We start from the raw sequence: 20,669 nt of genomic DNA, 5'->3' as shown, positions 1-20,669 counted from the left end.
ACCACCAAATTCCAGCTTAAAGAAATACCTGATTGATTCTGTATCAATGTGTACTGGGGCTATCCTCTCCAGAAGGAATTTTATCATTTCCAGAAATGGGTTGGAAGGTTGCTTGGGATTGCCTAATTTCTTTGTAATTTCTCGCTGCAACGATCATTACAAACATGTTAACAAACAATTTGGTCACCAAAACAAATTCTGTTTCATTCAATCTATCTGTTCTTACCACACATCCTTCAGCCTGTTTGCATGAACACATTGGGCTAACAAGCATTTCCAACTGGTGCCTTATTTTATCATCGTCTTCTAGAACTTGAGTGAATTTCTTCATGAAATCTTGTGCTTTGCCAGGATCTGGTAAGTTTCCTTTAAGGAAACAAAGTAAAGTATATTCTACCGAACTCTGTATATTAATTATTTAAAATATAATTACAATTTTAGTTATAAAAATTGTAATTATAATTATAATAACAAGTTAGTCCATTTATAGATAGCTTACAGCATGGCTGGCATTCACTGACAGGCAAAATAATTATTAAAATTAATCTCAAAACTTTACTTGCTTATAAAGAGGGTTAACATGATTTCAAGAGCTCTGTTTCATTGTTTTTTTGGTGGGTTAGCTCTGGTTTATTCCACTCACCTTCCAATTTTAACAAGGAGTTATTTTAAAAATTAATTTCAGATGTTTTGCCTACACAATTTGCAGCAATTTTTATGTCTTTCAATTATATGTTAAAATCTAGCTCTTGCTAGCATTGGGTTCTTCCCTGCTTTTCTCTTCTCCATGCAGCCTTTTTGCTCTGAAAATGACAGAAAGGACTGCTGCAGTGAAGAGGAAAACTCGGGTAGAGCCTTCTTCTTCCTTGGCTATTGATGCACACTAGTGAAAGACGGAAACAATTTAGCCCATTCCCTTCCAATATCCAGTGGCCTGTGTTATCCATTTCATTTGCAAGGGCCTTCATGAAAGATTTTCACAGTAAACAGCAGGCAGTTAGGAGAAGACAAGTAAAAACATCACTTGGACCATTTATGCACTGGAGGCTTCATGCTGGGCTGCAGGCTGGAGTTTTAGGCGTGGCAGGTTACCCCGCCTCTTCTTGCCCCCACACAGGGGAGCATTTGGCCCAGTGCGCCTCACCCACCCCCAATTTGTGCTCCTGCATGGGAGTTGGAGCAGTGAAGTTCCCAGTGCGGAAACGGCCTTACTGTATACAGATGCATACCAAAATATATATTACAATGCAATCTAAACATAATGCTCAGCCTTTGAAAAAGATCTTCTCCAGCTTTCAAGCCAATCAGTAAACAGGGTTTGATCCAAACATCTTTTCCTGCTAATGGAAGGAATATACACCAGCACAGAAGGACTCACCCTCCCACCCACTGCAGCCTCCTCAGCTCTCTGAAATTCTGCTCCTCAGAGTATAAAGGACTTAATTGGACCTCAGAAACAGCATGTGATATAAAATTGGGAAGGCGGGGTGCAAAGAAGAGGGACTTGCCCCACCCCCACTTCCACTGATGGAAAATGATGTTTGGATCCAATCTCATGTTCTTGATTGTCTTGTAATAAGTGCTGTCACATCAATTCCAAATTTATGATGATCCTGTGAATTAATGTTCTTGCTTAGGTTCTGTCATATTTATGTATTTCCTTATGCAATTCACTGTTGCTATTTCAAAAGTAATTATGTTGCTATTCCTACAAAGTTAGAAAGGATTATATAAATAATTCATTGCTACAAAATTATCTAAGGAGCATGCTTAAAGTAAAACTTACTTGTTATTACCATCACTTTTGAAAATATAGCTTTACCACTGGCATCTGTCTGCAAATTAAGTGAAAGAAACCTTATCAAGGTCAATGCAGAACCCAGTAAACCCAGACATAATGGAAATAATATTGTAGCATTATAAATAATACTGTATGTTAATTCATTGTTTATTGTATTGTAAACTGTAAGTAAGTTGAACACAATGTAGACTGGGATTTTAACATAGCGAAAGAGAATTTTCAAACTGAATTCTCTTCAAACAAGAGTCATCCAAAGACTGCAGTCCTAAACATATTAATTCACAATGACTTGGATCCAAAGCCACCCTCAAGTGAGAGGAAGGAATTTCTGCTCAAGCAAGGGAAAAGGTAAAATTTCCAGAGATTTCTTCTTTGAGATACAGTCTTCCATGCCAAATCTCTAACTATTGCCAAGCATCCTCTGACGCCAGGAATGGCTGGGGGAGAGGGACAGGAGAATGCCGTAGAAGGGATGAGACATGAAAGAAACCTGCAGTTCAATGGATTTGCTCCAGAGGAACTAACTTAGGTAAATGAACAAAATTGAAAATCAGAAACAGAAGAATTGGCATTTATTCTATTTATTCATAAACTGCATACAAACCAAGAGGGAAGCCACTTAAGTGCACTTGAACATTGTTGCTACAGATCCCACAGCCAATAAAAGAAGTCATTTTTCAGCATTAAAAACCAGTAGTAGAAGCTATAATTACAAAATTGAAGAAAAAACCCAGCCTACACTGGCAGTTTCCTAAAGCTTTTTAAATTAATATTTTAAGGTTACAGGACTTAGATTTCTAAAAAACATATTCAAATGCAACCATGGCTAAAAGACAAGCATTTAAAAGATTATACAACAGTAACAACAACAAAAATCATGCAAGTCCAACAACTATCCATAAATATGGATTTCTTTGTAGGCTGCTACATCTACTTCTACCTCTTACTACAGCAATGTAGGAAAAATGTAAGTTTGCTTAAGTACATGTTAGAACCTTTTGAAAAATAAAATTATTCTAAAAATAAGATTTATAATACTGGTGGCAGAAAGGGCCACAAGTCACAGCTGACTTAAGACGACCCCACAGGCTTATCAAGACACGAGATACTCAGAGAAGTTTGCCATTGCTTGCCTTCACATCATACCCGAGGTATTCCTCTGAGGTTTGCATCCAAATAATAGCTTGGGCCAACCCTGTTTTGCTTCTAGCCTGGGCTAGTCAGATCAAAGCATTTATAATAGCACAATATAACAAACTGCAAACATCAACTACAAACAGAGAAAGATGCGAAAAGGCATAAAACAATTCTGTATACCTTCCAATTTTTGTTTTGAAAAGCAGTTAACATACCACAAATAATTTGTGATCATAGAATTTTATTTGATTTAATTGTATTGTAGTATATGTTAATTACATTGATGCCTTAATTGTAATAACTCTGTCTATTCATTCTTCCTGGGAAGAAATATTTAAATGTTGTGAATTTATATTTCATATATACAAGCTATTTACTATTTATCATATGGCAGTACATACATGTAAGCAAATGCTAACTATGCCTGTTCTTCATATTAACTGTGACAAGAATTGTCAATAAGCAAGAAAAATATTTCTAGCATGGCAAAAAGAATATTCATAGTCAAGCTTGAGGAGACCTTGATAACTTCTGGAATACAGAAAATAATATAGCAAAAATGTGACAAAATATCAACATGAACAATACATTTTAGCAAGATAACAGCCAGAATTGACTTCACTTGGTACTTTCCCCCAATTTGCATTGAATTTCTGGAAATGTTCAACTTTAAAACAGCCAGTAATATTCGGTTGCTCACAATTCAGAGCCAAATGCAAAACATGATAAGTTTTAGATCATGGTCTAGCCTTTAAAACAGCTCAAACAGGTCTGATTAAATGGGAACAAAATCCAATACTACCCTTGCAATCTGTCAGGTTCTTTCTGTAAAGTCTTCTAGAGGATTAAACACAAATGAGGCAATTTCTTGGAATTAAGCTCTTCCATTTCTTATCAGAAAAGCCAGGCAGCATAAGCACTGATTACCTGTCAGAAATCCACATAATCTTCTTTAAAAGCCCTTTCACAGATCACTTATTTAGATACACCATTCCATGGATCACGGCTCCTTCAAAGTTGTCATTACCACCACATTTTTGCTGCCATGACTGAAAGGCATCTAGCATTCCTGACATTTCTAAAAAGCTCCTATGGTCCCTCTACTCAGTTACATCTTTAATTACACTGGACTATCTATGGAGAGAGATGAAATTTGAATGTATACTATCACATTTCATTTAGTCCCTTTTCTTGGCATGGATCACAGATATTTTTAATTCTCTATCACAAATTTATAGTCCCATTATTTACAAATAGCAACAGCACCCCTCTTAAAATCTAAGGCACAGGAATACCAGCCTCCAGGTAAGATCTGGAGATACCCTGGAATTATCTTCAGACTAGAGAGATCAGTTCCACTGGAGAGCTCTGGAGGGTGGACTTTGTGGCATTGTTCCCTACTGAGGTTCCTGTTCTTCCCAAGCTCCATCCTCAAATCTCCAGGAGTTTCCCAACCTGGATCCGGCAACCTCACTGGAGTATAACTATGAACTGTCTACACACTTGCATGAGCACACTCATATGCTTAATCACACACCTGTGTAATCATGTGCCTTGCAGTGTACTAAACAGCAGAACTCTACTAAATGTTGTCAACCCTCTAGCTATTTCTGAATAGCATTCACATCAGATCCCCTAGAAAGCAAATGATAGAAGGGCCAGCACCATTTAGCTGCTGCATGAGCACTTCTCCCTCAAACGCCACTAGATTACCAATTTAAGTGGCACATAATATGTAGCAGAAAGGAAGAGGTCAGAAATGAAAAGATTTCTGGGGGGAGTGTTTGGGCTCCATGGCCCACGAAGGAATCCTTCACAAGTAGAAATAGTAGTCACTCTTTCTCCAAGGACAGATCACAGCAGTAGAGACTAGTTCAAGAGATGCTTGTTTGTAAACCTAGACTCCAACTCTTGTTGTTGTTATGTGCGAAGTCGTGTCCGACCCATCGCGACCCCATGGACAATGATCCTCCAGGCCTTCCTGTCCTCTACCATTCCCCGGAGTCCATTTAAGTTTGCACCTACTGCTTCAGTGACTCCATCCAGCCACCTCATTCTCTGTCGTCCCCTTCTTCTTTTGCCCTCGATCGCTCCCAGCATTAGGCTCTTCTCCAGGGAGTCCTTCCTTCTCATGAGGTGGCCAAAGTATTTGAGTTTCATCTTCAGGATCTGGCCTTCTAAAGAGCAGTCAGGGTTGATCTCCTCTAGGACTGACCGGTTTGTTCGCCTTGCAGTCCAAGGGACTCGCAAGAGTCTTCTCCAGCACCAGAGTTCAAAAGCCTCAATTCTTTGACGCTCGGCCTTCCTTATGGTCCAACTTTCGCAGCCATACATTACAACTGGGAATACCATAGCCTTGACTAAACGCACTTTTGTTGGCAGGGTGATGTCTCTGCTTTTTAGGATGCTGTCTAGATTTGCCATAGCTTTCCTCCCCAGGAGCAAGCGTCTTTTAATTTCTTTGCTGCAGTCTCCATCTGCAGTGATCTTGGAGCCCAGGAAAATAAAATCTGTCACTATCTCCATTTCTTCCCCATCTATTTGCCAGGAATTGAGAGGGCCGGATGCCATGATCTTTGTTTTCTTGATGTTGAGTTTCAAGCCAACTTTTGCACTCTCCTCCTTCACCCGCATCAACAGGCTCTTTAGTTCCTCTTCACTTTCTGCCATTAGAGTGGTATCATCTGCATATCTGAGGTTGTTGATATTTCTCCCTGCAATCTTGATCCCAATTTGTGACTCCTCTAATCCCGCATTTCTCATGATGTGCTCTGCATATAAGTTAAATAGGCAAGGCGACAGTATACAGCCTTGCCGAACTCCTTTCTCAATTTTGAACCAGTCAGTGATTCCATGTTCAGTTCTCACTGTTGCTTCTTGGCCTGCATATAAATTTCTCAAGAGACAAATAAGATGCTCTGGTATTCCCATCTCTTTAAGAACTTGCCACAATTTGTTGTGCTCCACACAATCAAAGGCTTTAGCATAGTCAATGAAGCAGAAGTAGACGTTCTTCTGGTACTCCCTAGCTTTCTCCATGATCCAGCGTATGTTGGCAATTTGATCTCTAGTTCCTCTGCCTCTTCGAAATCCTGCCTGTACTTCTGGAAGTTCTCGATCCACATATTGCTGGAGCCTAGCTTGTAGGATTTTGAGCATAACTTTGCTAGCATGAGAAATTAGTGCAATGGTGCGGTAGTTTGAACATTCTTTGGCATTGCCCTTCTTTGGGATTGGAATGTAAACTGACCTTTTCCAATCCTGTGGCCATTGTTGAGTTTTCCAAATTTGCTGGCATATTGAGTGTAGCACTTTTACTGCATCGTCCTTTAAGATTTTGAATAGTTCAACTGGAATGCTGTCACCACCACTACCTTTATTGTTGCTCAGACTTCCTAAGGCCCATTTGACTTCACATTCCAGGATGTCTGGCTCCAGGTCAGTAACTACCCCACCGTGGTCATCAGTGATGTTAAGCTCGCTCTTGTATAGTTGTTCTGTATAATTTTGCCACCTTTGTTTAATCTCTTCTGCTTCTGTGAGGTCCCTACCATTTTGGTCCCTTATCATACCCAACTTTGCATGAAACGTTCTCTTCATATCTCCAATTTTCTTGAAAAGATCTCTGGTCCTCCCCATTTTATTGCTTTCTTCTATTTGTTTGCACTGTTCATTTAAGAAGGCATTCTTATCTCTTCTAGCTTTTCTCTGGAATTCTGCATTCAATTGGGTGTATCTTTCTCTTTCTCCCTTGCTTTTCACTTCCCTTCTCTCCTTAGCTATTTGTAAAGCTTCCTCAGACAGCCAACTCTAGATATTTACTAAAATTTCAAAACTGATTAGAAGACGGTGGAAGATGAAAAAAGAGTTCCATTTTGCAAAATACTATTTTTAAATCTTAAAAAAATCACTAGCCATCTGCCATACAACTGAATTCTGTTAATTTTATTTAGATTTGATTCCTGATTTTCTGATCTCAATATTCCTATTAAACCTGTACACGAAAATGAAAATCTGCTCATGATTTTTTCACATTATGACCTCACTAGTTTAAAAGATACCTTTACAACAAACCCAAGAACTGATAGTAAATATTGATATTCTGCCTCACTACAAAGCAAAAGTGTATCCTACAAGAATATTTCAGCATTGATGCACCCTTGTAACTGTATCTCTTGCTTGCAATAACAGTGAGGTGTTTTTAAACAATACAGGTTTTTGGTAATTTAGTTTTAAAAAACTCAAACCAGAATCTATTTTCTCCTCCCTTCAATGTATTGCAGTCATAGACCAATTAAAAGGACACTTCAATAAGCATTTAAACAATTGAAAAAGTTAAGAGTTACTTATGAATACAGTAAAGTCCAAAATTACAGTATTTGCCAGCGTATAAGACTACTTTTCCCCCCTGAAAAACATGCCTCCAAGTGGTGGGGTCGTCCTATATGCCAGGTGAACTTCAGTTGGGATAGACATAGCTGCCCATAGTGGCCCATAGTACTGTAATGTAATGTAACAAACTCTATATTTTGAGTGGAAATGTTGGGAGGTCGTCTTATACGCCCAGTCGTCTTAAAGGTAAAGGTATCCCCTGTGCAAGCACCAAATCATGTCTGACCCTTGGGGTGACGCCCTCTAGCATTTTCTTGGCAGACTCAATACGGGGTGGTTTGCCAGTGCCTTCCCCAGTCATTACCGTTTACCCCACAGCAAGCTGGGTACTCATTTTACCGACCTCGGAAGGATGGAAGGCTGAGTCAACCTTGAGCCGGCTGCTGGGATTGAACTCCCAGCCTCATGGGCAAAGCTGTCAGACGGCTGCCTTACCACTCTGCGCCACAAGAGGCTCATGTCGTCTTATACGTCGGCAAATACGGTACATCACATAAAATTATTTTGAACAGTGGTCCCCAGCCTTTTTCAGGCCGGGGACTGGGGGGGGAGAGGGAGGTCCAGGGAACAGGGGGGGGAGAGGGAGGTGCGGGCGCTGGCGGGAGGCATGGGCGCAAACACACAGGCGTGGCAGCTCTGTGCCTGCGCGTTTGCACCCGTTGGTGAGCATCGTCCTGCGGGGCGAACACCGCTCGCCAGCAGGCACAAATGCGGAGCTGCTGCATGGGGGAGAGGCATGCCCACTGGCACGCCGGCGTCCGTGCCTCCTTCCCCCCTGCTGCAGCCCAGTACCGAGGGCCTCACGGCCTGGTACTGAGCCGCAGGTTAGGGAACACGGATTTTGAATAATCAGATTTCTTACTGCGCAGCTTAACTATCTAGACCTAAAAATTAGCTGCTTGTCTAGACACTGGAATTTTCTTCTGAGAGTAGTATTTTCAGGTAATCCCTATCTGAATAACCTAAACATTTATCTATCACAGGAGAAACAGTCTTATTCCACAATCTGCTCTGAGCCAGCTGGGAAAGGCAGGCTATAAAAATAGAGTTATTATTGTTATATCCCTATAATAAGGACATTCTCTCCCCCTTAAAATGTGAAATGAATCCTGAAATAAACATGAAACAGTCATGTTTAATATTTTGTACATTGTTCTTATTCAACAACATATTAAAAACTTGTACCATACACCTTTAGCGGAATCAGATATTTTTCATTATTCCATTCAGTATTTTAAAAAGATTGTCAGGGTCACTTTTAATTCAGACAGGGTTGTTTGTTTTAATAAAAGCAGACTTTGTCAAAATTACACCTCGGGATCATTGGAAAATATGTGCACTGAAGGTTTGAAGTTCAAGCACAAAATTAAAAATGTATTCCACACACATGCACTGAAGGGGGGGGGAAGAGAGAGAGAGAGAGAGAGAGAGAGAGAGAGAGAGAGAGAGAGATTCATGCATTGAGAATATAAAACTGAAAATAAACTTACTTTGGGCTGCTTGATTAAGTCAACCAAATCCTTTACCTGGTGCCTCAGCAGATTCTGGCATTTCCACATTTCATTCAATGCCCTGATAGTTTAAAAAAAAAAAATAGTAACCATCCTAGCATCTTCCTGAAATGTGTAAAAGTTATGTATGGTGAGAGAATTCCACAATTTAGCCACACTATGAGTATATAGGCCTGACTAAATTGAGCTCTTCTGGGGGGAAAACCTAAAACAAGAATGCCAGATTCATTGCTATAGTGGATTAAAAACTGTATAGTCAACAAAAGCAGTGACCTGCTGCTCCAGATTATATGTAACCCGCCATGAGTCTATGGAAAGTGGCAGGATAGAAATCCAACGAATGAATGAATGAAATATAAATTTCCAGGTATTTAAAATATAGCTACCACACATCCCTCAGTGTTCAAAATGGATCTCAATTTAATCAACTGATATTAATATACTAAACATAATTAAAACAAAAATTGTTTTAAGAGTCAACAATGGCCAAGAGAAAACATTCAAGTCTTTACCTACAGAAAAACAAGGTATAGCATAGCTTAACCTGGCCTATGGGAGAAGCCAAGCCAGCTCCAGGATTGGGCTTATTTTTAATTGGTAATTTCTTCTCAGGGGGGATTTCCAAAAAAATCCCAGATGTAAATACTATACAGGTCCAGGATTTTTTGGGTCCAATATACCTGAACCAAAAGATATTGCATACCCATAGCTGTGACACTACTATATGCCTCAGTTCAGGAAGTAAGGATAATATGTTCACAAATTTCAGGAAGGCAGCTTTTCAGATAACCTAGGCATACATCACAGGGAGTTTTAAAGAGAAAAAATAGCAATTCTTTGAATTTTGCCTGGAAGCATGTCTAATCTTTTCAATGCAAAAGTAAATGTAGTCACTGCCAAACTAGGTACTAAGCCCTTCAACAAATGCCAACTCTGTCACCATAACTATCCAAGCAGTATTGCCACAGGTCCAACATCAACATGGACTCATTCACCTTCTTTAATGTGACATATTTCATAACTCTAGCAAAAAAAATCAGGTCCACATAGCTTATGCCATCAAGTCATAGCCAACACATGGACACCCTTATAGGGTTTAAAAGCACAAGATATTCAAAGGTGTAGCAACCCTAGTATTCCATGGTGGTCTCCCATCCAATCCTGCTTAGTTTCTGGGATCTGATGAGATTGATCGGGCTAGCCTGGGCTATTTCTAGTCAATGTGCTGTAAGACTTTGCTATATGACCTGGAATTAAACTCAGGAAACCATTTTGACACCATTCTTCACATATGATATACATACATATATATGTCTATATCTACACACACCACGGTATCTTTTAAAGCAAAGCATCATTTAGAGACTTTGTTGTGTTAGAGTTCTAGCTTTGCATGCTTTTTCTCTTACAGCTTAGGACCCTTGCCAGTGTATTTATTAACTGAGGTACTACATACAGTGAACAATCACAGAAGCCAGCTACCACTTAAAGAGGAAATGTTATACTCCAGTGGGAACTACACAGTGCATGACACATCAAGTAATTCTTTTATAAAAGGAAAATCAGAAATGAGGCAATTTCATGAAGTTAAGTCAACTACAGCAGAGCTGAACTCCAGTATTGATTTCACACACACATACCCTGGAATATCAAGATCACATTATTCAACAAGAAATTCAACTAGAATCATCAATTACATTAGTGCTACAAAAATTAGAAGAACGTAATTTATCATATGAAACTTACTTAACAGCGTTTGAATCCAGGGTTGCATAAAGATAGTACAAGCATTTCATTCTTTCGTTTGTTTCTAAATTGTGAGGGACCATGTACTGAGCAAAGATGCGTTCAACCAACAGTCTAAAAAGAGACCATCAATAACAGCTTTCAGTTTTATAAAACAGGAATATAGCAACAGGTCAGAAATCTTCTCAATTAGTTGGTCATTATAAGTCTATTAAATTTATAATAAAATGTGCAATTAAGGCATGAAAGATTTCAAAATAACATATCCATATTATCCCTCTAAATTAAAAATATTTTAAGTAATACAGTAAAGTATTAATCTCCCCATATCTTATGACAGTTACATAAGTTGCAGTGGTTTAGTAAAAGAAGTTACGTTATTTAGAAATCCAGTTTTAGGACAGGGATGTGATTACGCAGAGCCGGTGTAGTAATTAAGAGTATTAGACTAGTATTTTGAAGACCCAGGTTCAAATTCTAACTCGTGCCATGGAAGCTCACTGTCATGAACCCCGATTCATGCCATCCCGACTCCATCCGTCCCTGCATATTCTCACACCTCTATGCTTCCCCCGGCCGCATCTGGCCACCTTTCTGCTCTCCCGCCGAAAAGTCTTCTGCCCCCCCGCCCCTACCTGGTGCACCCTATAACTACCCCTCTTGTTCCCCCTGTACTTTGTTATTATCAAGATCTTTGCTTAGGAAGATCTTGGCCTGCTTAAGCGTACTGTGGACTTTGCCTAATAACGCTACTTTTGGAATTTACAACCGGCTGTTGGATTTCGAATGCGCTTTCACCAGAGGCTCCACAGGCTGGGCTCAGCCTGATTCCTGACACTCACGGGGTGACTTTGGCCTTTGGTTGAGGCCAGGTTACGGAACATCTGCCCCCCCCCCTATAATGGCCCCTAACGGCTTTTACAGCTATAAATTCCCACCCATCTTTGACAACCTCCCGAAGATGGTGGGTGGTGCATACTGGGACTGGTTGGGGAATTGGAGAGGGTAGTGATTGGTTTAAAGCTGCTGGGGGGTATGTGTTTTATCCTGTTTTATTGCCTTTTTGTAAACTGCCACTAAACCGGCATGGTCCAGGAGTGGCAGTCATATAAATGTAAATATAAATGTAAATATAAATATATAAATTACTCTCTTGGACTAACCTACTCAACAGGATTGCTGTAACAATAAAATGGAGAAGAATGATGTAAGCCACTTTGGGTGTCCATTGGAGAAAAAGGTGGAGTGCAAATGAATGAATTCCAGAAAATGAACATACTTACTCTGTACAGCACATTAAGGCTTCAAGATAGACAGCTACACACATTTAGCAAGGACTGGATAGTGTCTCAAACTGTTCCTCCCTTCCTTGTTACTGGTCACTAATTCACATAACATTTACAGGAAAGCAGGTATTTTCTTAGACACCCCTCCAAAAATACTTTAGCTAACCTACCGATCATCGATACTGTTTTGATAATATATATGTAGCAGCTTGTCTTTTATCCAAGCAATCTGTTTTGCAGCTTCTTTTCCAGCTTCTGACTGCAAAGAATATTTTTTGTATATCTGTGCAAGACCCATCATTGCCTCTTTTCTAACTCTCCACTAAAACAAATAAACACAGAAAGTGAAACATTAGGCTTAAATTTAAATATGTACCAAGAGTTAGAAATAAACGTTTTTAAAAGTATCATACACACATTGATCTGATTTTTAAAAAATCTATGGTATTCAAGGCATTTTTCAAAAGTACATAAGTGCATAATCAATACACAAAAGTAAATAGGGACATTAAACATTACAACAAAACCAGAGCCATAGTATAATGATTCAGAAGAACTTATTACAGACTTAAACAAATGGGAGAAACGCTCAGCAGGTTCAAATCCCCACTCATTAAAGAAGTTCACTGGGTGATCTTTGGCTGGTCACCGTCTTTCATTCTAACTCCTTATTATTATTTAATTGATTTTATGCCACCTCTCTCAGTGGTTACCATCTTGGGGTGGTGAACATGACCAGCATTAAGTACAATAAAATTAATAAACAACTGATAATAAACAATAAAATTAACAGTTAAGACAACAGGACCATTTGAGTACTGTAAATTCCAGCAGGCAGCAACTATTAATGTCAGCTTCAGAGTGCCTGCGTGAATATATAGTTTAGGAGGGGAGGGAAGAGGAAGATGGGCCAGATTAGATGCTAACTGTCACTCTGGTCTAAACCAAACACTTGGCAGAAAAGTTCTATCTTGCTGGCACTGCAAAACTCAGTGAACTCTGACAGGGCCCTGACTTCTTCTGGGACTTCATCCCACTAGGCAGATGCCAGGGTCAAAAAGGCCCTGGCACAGGTCAAAGCCAGGCGTACCTCCTTGGGGCCAGGAACCACAAGCTGGTTGGGGTTTACCGAGCATAACACACTTCAGGGGGTGTATTCAGAGAGGTGGCTCCTTAGATATACTGGGCCCCAACTGCATAAGGCCTTAAAAGTCAAGACCAACAACCTGAATATGATTTAGAATTCTACTGAAGAGGAAGAGATTACTATGTCCTGAAGATCCCACACTCTTGTTGCTCGTTTTTATTTTATTTTATTTATTATATTTATATACTGCCCTCCCCGGAGGCTCAGGGTAGTTTACATGGAACATATGAACAATATATGAAACAATTTATAACATATGAATAACTGTACAATAATATTAATATTTTAGTTGTAATAATATAACAGTATAAACAGTGCAAACAGGTCCAGAGCACTCTGGTGGAGTTCTGAGATGGAGGGGGGAACAGGGGCCCTTCAGTGGCTGTTGGTTATGTCTGGTCTTAACCAAATGCCTGGCTGAAGAGCTCATTTTTGCAGGCCCTGCAGAACTGTTTAAGCTCTGTCAGGGCCCTGATCTCCTCCGAGGGGCAGGGGTCTAAAGTAGAGATCCCCAACCTGTGGGCTGCGGACCACACGTGGTCCGTCGACTAATTGGAGGTGGGCCGCGAAGGACGCCTTCTCCCCCCCCCCCCGGCCCTTTACTTCACCCCCACCCGGCCCTTTACAACACACTTCAGGTGTCATTGTCTCCCATCACTCCCAGATGGGACTATCTCATTGCAGAGAAACAAGTTCAGGGTTCCCATTGACTTGTCATTGTCATGAGTTAAAATTTCCATGAAAATAAAATATTCCATATGTTCATTGTTGTGGCGTGTCTGTATCTTATTTTGAAAGGATGTTTAAACATTATCATAGCGATCAGAGAGTGTTAGGGCAGTGGTTGAGAGTAGAGGAGTAAACTACCAGCCCCCACCGGGCCTCAGTAAAATTGTCAAGCGTTGAGTGGTCCCTGGTGATAAAAAGGTTGGGGACCACTGGTCTAAAGCAGTGGACCCCAACCTTTTTGAGGCTGGGGACCGGCGGCAGCAGGGAGGGCGATTGCCCTCCCGTACACACGATTTCGGCCTTGCATGCGCAATGCATGTGCGCGGCCCCTGCTTCCCTCTCCCCCCTCCCACAGTAAGCAGCTTGCCGGGCCACAAGCTTGCGGCCTGGGAAGTTTTTTACTGCGGGGGAAGGCGGGGAGAGAGAGCTGCGGCCCGGTACCAGGGCCTTCGCGGCCCGGCACCGGGCCGCAGCCCAGTGGTTGGTGACCACTAGTCTAAAGGACAAGTGGCCAGCCTCATTGCAATTAGCAGCCTGCCCACAGGTGGTTGTAAAGATACAATGGAAGAAAGGAAAATGGTATAAACTGCTCTAAGATACTAGGAGAAAGAATGGAATGAAAAATATAAATAAATATAGCAAATGCAGCATTTATAGAATAGGGCACAACTCAAGGAAATGGTCTATGTCCAATGGATTAACTTTTTTAAAAAAAGGTTAAAGAATCCAGCAAAGGGCCTTTGATTAATATCTCAAAACATATTCAAGTATATCTTAACAGACTCAAAAGTCGTTCCAGACCAGGAGTGCTCAACATGGTACCAGTCACTATCTTTCCTAGTATCATACAAGAGTATAAGAAGGACGGTCTAATAATTAAACCAAACAGAGAGAAACAGATCTATCCATTGGCAATATGATAAATATATTCATAAAATAAAGAAAAATGTCCTATTTTTGTGGTTTTCCTTGTTTCTTTATTCTAGGACTTCTGTCAAAACGGAATCCAGGTAATCTCCATTTTCAGTTCTTTCATCAGTGACAAGTCCTTATATATATTAATATTAATAGTATAATACTGGCCACAGGCTCACATAGGTATGGGGATACCAGTCTGTATTCTGAGAAACATTCTCAGAATTCCATTCCAAGCCATCAGTTTTGAAACATCAATTTCTTACCCAGCCATGTAAATTTTGAAACGATAAGTACTGACCTCAGTGGACAATATATGTCCACAAGATCCCTCTGGAAAACTCCTTAACGCACACACCACTAGTCCTTCATGCACACACCACTTCACTCATATACTACTGTCCAAAAGGTAATGCTAAATTCAAAGTCAACATGCTATATGTCTGAGATTATGTTCTGGAGGGGAAACCCATGTTAGCTATGAAGTTTTGAGCTGCACCAATTAGAAGCATGTGTTCTACTGTACTTTTCTATTAAATCTGAAGCCTTCCTCCAATTCCAATGGGGTAAAGAGATAATTAAGTTGGAAGAAGGCTCCATTACTTAGTGGTAGGATGCAGGCCAATGTGGCCTTAATATAATAACCCCAGTGGCCTAAGTTTAGAGAGGTCCTTAGTACCAAATTACATCACCTCTACCAGCCCAGATAGAGAGTAGGTAGTACTCAAACAGGATTTCTAAGTTATTCTGGTGGCCATCCACTGTGAGATCTGAACACTCAAAATAGATATTCCCACTTGGAGACATTCTGAATGACCAGTAAACATCCCCTTTCTCAGCAACTGAACCTACTGAAAATCCAGCTTCACATAAACACAACATCTAAGGGAAGAAAGAGAAACCTCATACTCCAATATTTGTTTGTGTAGCGCTAAGCACAGGTCTGATCAAGTATCAGAACTGAGTCACAGAAAGAACTTGTGTCTTACATCTTATGATAAGAAGGTAGATTTCTTACAAACTCTATATTCACATATTTAGCAAAGAATTTGCAGAAAGAAGAAATTTGGTGCTTCAAAATTAGGTAATACCATATTTTCAGAAAGGCATGAATTGCATAAACAAACACAATATGGGAATATAAAGTTCTGTGAGAGATTTTAACAGCAGAAAAGTTTTAACATGCTTAATAGTGCTCATTCTTAGACTTTTAGACCATGTAACTGGCACAATGACTTACCCGTTTATCAAGTGTTCTTTCTCTCACAAAGTTAAGTAGATGATCATTGACAAGCAGGAGGTCTTTCTTAGCAGCAGTAACTATTGATACAATAACATCATGCCTAATGGCTTCTTCAGGATCATGAGACCTCACTTTAAGATATTCTGTACAGAGAATTAAACATATCTAGTTAAATAGAATATCAGTAACAGACTGCTTTAAGAACTTTCATCCTAGAGAATGAGATACAGAGGCATGTACAATAAAATATTTCCTCTTAAGTTGGTTTTAAAAATTATAGCAAAATATTTTCATTCATTAAAATAGTTGATGCAGAGGGTGGGGGGTGGAACCGGACACAGGTTAAAGGGCAGAAAAAAAAAACCAAACAATGCTAACTACAGAAATACATCACTCTTTCCTTCCACCAATTCTCACCCCCAATTTGGTTTATAATGCCCACAATTATTACTCTCAGAAACTGCAGACAATCAATATATCGGAAAAAACACATAGTATCATGCACAATCAACTTATTGTGTGAGGGGAAGAACCACTCACAACAAAAATATAAAATTATTATGTTTCCTCTTCTACACAGAGATCACAGGAACGATTCAGACAAATGTGTATTAAAGAGAGAGCAAGCACAAGATTTTATCTATTTTCATAAATGGAAAGTGTTTCCATTTTACTTTATGCTATCTTCCATCGTTTGTAAATTATCTACTACTGATTATATATCAAATACTAAATGAAATTTTTACTACTTCTGACAAAACTACATCCCTCATCTAAAACAGCTGTAAGAATTTACTTCCTTTTACTGATCTCTCTCTCACTCTCTCTCTTTCTCTTACAGATGGTAGGGACATGGTGCAGTCTCAAACTTTTAAGAGCCACAAAACAGCAGTCAGATTTGGTTAAAACTAAGACAACGTAAAAAGTATGATGGATTCAACTTCTTAGGCAGATTAGACTTATTGTTACCTGTTAAATCTTTCGCTAGATCTGGATGATTCATAAGGCAGTGACTAGCAAATTTCACACATTCAAGACGAATGGGGACATGAATGTCATTAAACCTGTTTTCAAAACAAATCAGCATATTTATAGAACTGCCAAGTTATGCTAATTTCAGTTTTTCACCTTGGATATGACAGAATTCATCATTTCATTTTAAAATTGCTGTTGTAATACATGCATTGAGAAAACTGTCACAGGGGCTAGCATTCAAAGAGCTACTTTTGGGTACATCCAATGATTTGCGCATACTTGGCAGGATTATTTCTCCCTTTGAACCTTTTCTGTGCATATGCAGTACAAAACATATTTCATTTTCTTGGCTTCAGGAGGAATACAGAATTTTTACGCTGCTTACATGCAGTAATATTCTCATCAATTTAAATAATTAACAGTAAGCATTTAATTGGCTATTAAAACATTAGTAATTCATAAATAGAAATTAAGAAACTTTCAATCCCAGATTTAGGCACTGGATTAGATCCAAAGTAAGCAATAGACTCTGTTGCCAGATGAACACATGAAGCTGTCCTATACTAAAATAGACCACTGATCTATCAAGGTCAGTGTTATCTACTCAGATTGGGAGTGGCTGTCCTGGGTCTTAGCCAGAGGTCATTAACTTCCCTTGACCCTTTTAATTGGAGATACCAGAGCTTATGTCTGGGAGCATCTGCCTGTAAGTGGTGCTTTCACAGTTTCCACTAAGCACCTGAAATTTTTCTCCTGGGCTGGGGGGGGGGGTGCTGGTGAAGGAATCAAGAACTTAAAAATATCAACACAAGGGAAATGAACTTACATTTAAATTGAAACACAATTTTAAAAATACAGTACCAATATATTTTTTTAATTGGGTTTCTATCCCGCCACTCCCAGTGGCTTATGGCGGGTTACAGCAATAAAGCCTACAATAAAACCCCAATAAAATTACAAACCGAATACCACACAGTTCCTATAATGTCCAAGATGGCGGACTAACACAAACCCACTCTCCACCAGGGGGGCAAGGGGTCATTGATCAATATCCCGCCTGAGATTGACCCAGGGGGATCCAAGCTCTTCCTAGTGCGCCGGCCTCAACCATAAACCTGGCGGAAGAGCTCCATCTTGCAGGCCCTGCGGAATGTCGAAAGCTCCTGCAGGGCCCATAGCTCTTCTGGGAGCTCATTCCACCAGGTGGGGTCCAGGACCGAAAAGGCCCTGGCCCTGGTTGAGGCCAGACGCACCTCCCGGAGGCTCGGTATGACCAACAAGTTCGAACCCGCAGAGTGTAAAACCCTGCGGAGGACATAGGGCAAGAGGCGGTCCCTCAAGTATGTGGGTCCCAGATCACACAGGGCCTTAAAGGCTAATAACAAAACAATGAACCATATCCAGAAAGCAACCAGTAGCCAATGCAGCTACCTCAGCACAGGCTGGATGTGGGCCCTTCAAGGTGTTCCTGTGAGGACCCTAGCAGCCGTATTCTGCACCAGCTGTAACTTCCAGATCAAGGCCAAGGGCAGGCCCGCGTAGAGTGAGTTACAGAAATCTATTCTGGAGGTGACGGTTGCATGGATCACTTTAAGTGTTCATCACTTTATTACTTATTAATCAAGTTAAAAACCCTAGGCTTTTAAGCATAGCCTCGATAAAATCAATACCTACATAAATACTAATGTCTCAACTGACCAGATGCGTTTCAGTATTACCGCCTTTATCAATGGTCAGGCATTAAATAAAACCATGGATACTGTTTTACATACTTTCTAAAATCACTCTAAACCAATACATTTCTCTTTTTAAAGTACTTGTGAAACCATCTGAATCCATGCATTTCTATAAGTATCTTTTAAAAGGTACATTCAGAGATACAGCAGGACCCAGGAAGAAATGTTAAGAGATTGCCCATGTATGCACTGTGACTTCTTAGGCTCCTTCTTTTCTTAACACAGTCCTAAAATTATTGTGAAAAAAAATCAGGCAGATCTCCTTAATAGCATTCAATGTAAATACAGGGGGCAGCCCAGCATGGAGTGAGGAAGCACTTTGGATCCTTGGCTCAAAGGAAAGATCTTATGAAGAACAGATACTGCACATCTCCAAACTAATGTTTTAATAATGTTCACCAATTTTCTTCTAAATAGTAATTTCTATAACCCACTTATTAATGTAATGCCTGTGATAATGAAAATATATCATTTTTCTCTTACCAGGGAGTACCTCATATTATGTTAAGACAGTATACTGCACTTAAAATGTAATCATACTATTTTAGTGCATTTTAAATGTTAACTACTGCCTCACTGCATCAAATAAACCAGTCTTGATGATTCACATATGAAAGGTATTTCAAAGATGCAACAACTGTAACATATCTGCATCTTCTACAGGATTTTATGTGCAGAGACTAAGATCTTGGATTATTTATCTTTTTTAAATGAAAGGACCAAGCAGAAGAAATGAATACTTGGTCTGCTTTTCTTTCATGCAAATGTTTACACTAGCACATATATTTATAAGCCAAAGTCTATGTCTATGGGTTTTTCATTTCTGTAATAACTGAATATATAATTCCATTCAAATTATAAGACTCGAATGATATTAACAAAGGCAATGAGCATAGTAAATGCTGCAACCTAAAGTTTAGTGTAAGTTAAACTTTAAAATGGCTTGTAATGATCACTTCTTTGGAACAAAACATCCAACTCTAGCTTTAGCTATGTCACAGAAAACAGTATAACAATGTATACAAGTACTTTATTCAAATCTGTCCTTAAAAGAAAATTTTCTAAAATTCTGATTGCTACAGAATGTTAAACTATAGGAAGGGAAATGAAACACTATATACCTTCCCAAGTAGCACTGCCAAAGTGGTTTGTTTTGAGATGCCAATTCTGAATCCTTTGCTCCAAACATTTTTGCTAGTAGCTTTACAACTTGCAGGCGTTCTTCATTGTCATTGCTCTAGAAAATTATCATGTTTTAAAAATAAATTTAAGGCACAAAAAAGCATCTTTGCTTCCAAAGTTAAAGTGTACATCAGGCTAAAATTCCAGACACAAACATAGCAACAAAGTCAGCTTGTAAAGAATGTAATGAGATTTTCCGTCATAAAACAGACAAACTAAGTATATAATTAGAAATTCAGAATATTATTCACTTATTATTCTTTGTACACGTATCCAATACATCTAAAACAGGGGCAGTCAACCTGTGGTCCTCCAGATGTTCATGGACTACAATTCCCATGAGCCCCTGCCGTTGAACGCCAGATGACATCTTTTAGGACAGGGATCACCAACAAATTGGAAATCACTGAGCATAATGCTCTCCAGGGAATGTATTGGGAGAGGTGGTCCTGCAGATACACAGGACCCAGACCACGTAGGGTCTTAAAGGTCAAGACCAGTACTTTGAACCTGATCTGGAATACCACTGGCAACCAATGCAACTATTGGAGGGCAGGCTGAACACGAGGGCAGGCTGAACATGGGGTCCTCTTAAGTAGTGGTCCCCAACCACCGGGCTGTGGCCCGGTGGCGGGCCGCGAAGGCCCTAGCACCGGGCCGCGGCTCCCTCTCCCCGCCCCCCCGCAGTAAAAAACTTCCCAGGCCGCAAGCTTACGGCCCGGCAAGCTTCTTACTGTGAGAGAGGGGGAGAGGGAAGCAGAGCCGCGCATGCGCATATGTGCCATGCACGGCCGAAATCGCCCTCCCTGCTGCCGCCGGTCCCCAGCCTTAAAAAGGTTGGGGACCATTGCTCTTAAGGACCTAGACAG

At 40.0% G+C, this 20,669-nt stretch overlaps 1 protein-coding gene across 1 annotated transcript in view; it reads right to left on the bottom strand.

The window, feature by feature from the left end:
• The window catches only part of PDS5B (PDS5 cohesin associated factor B), a 75,662-nt gene that overhangs the window by 25,544 nt on the left and 29,449 nt on the right, over positions 1 to 20,669 (bottom strand). The window contains exons 9-17 of the mRNA XM_077341837.1: positions 19,740 to 19,855; positions 16,877 to 16,971; positions 15,905 to 16,050; positions 12,044 to 12,195; positions 10,588 to 10,701; positions 8,821 to 8,902; positions 1,787 to 1,835; positions 227 to 366; positions 29 to 144 (exon numbers count right to left, since the gene is read on the bottom strand). Coding sequence (XP_077197952.1) covers positions 29 to 144; positions 227 to 366; positions 1,787 to 1,835; positions 8,821 to 8,902; positions 10,588 to 10,701; positions 12,044 to 12,195; positions 15,905 to 16,050; positions 16,877 to 16,971; positions 19,740 to 19,855 — 1,010 coding nt within the window. The remainder of the gene's footprint in view (positions 1 to 28; positions 145 to 226; positions 367 to 1,786; positions 1,836 to 8,820; positions 8,903 to 10,587; positions 10,702 to 12,043; positions 12,196 to 15,904; positions 16,051 to 16,876; positions 16,972 to 19,739; positions 19,856 to 20,669) is intronic.

This window comes from Paroedura picta, chromosome 6 (genome assembly GCF_049243985.1).
Source record: "Paroedura picta isolate Pp20150507F chromosome 6, Ppicta_v3.0, whole genome shotgun sequence".
NCBI classification, from domain to species: domain Eukaryota; kingdom Metazoa; phylum Chordata; class Lepidosauria; order Squamata; family Gekkonidae; genus Paroedura; species Paroedura picta.
This window is presented reverse-complemented; position numbering and strand designations above follow the sequence as displayed.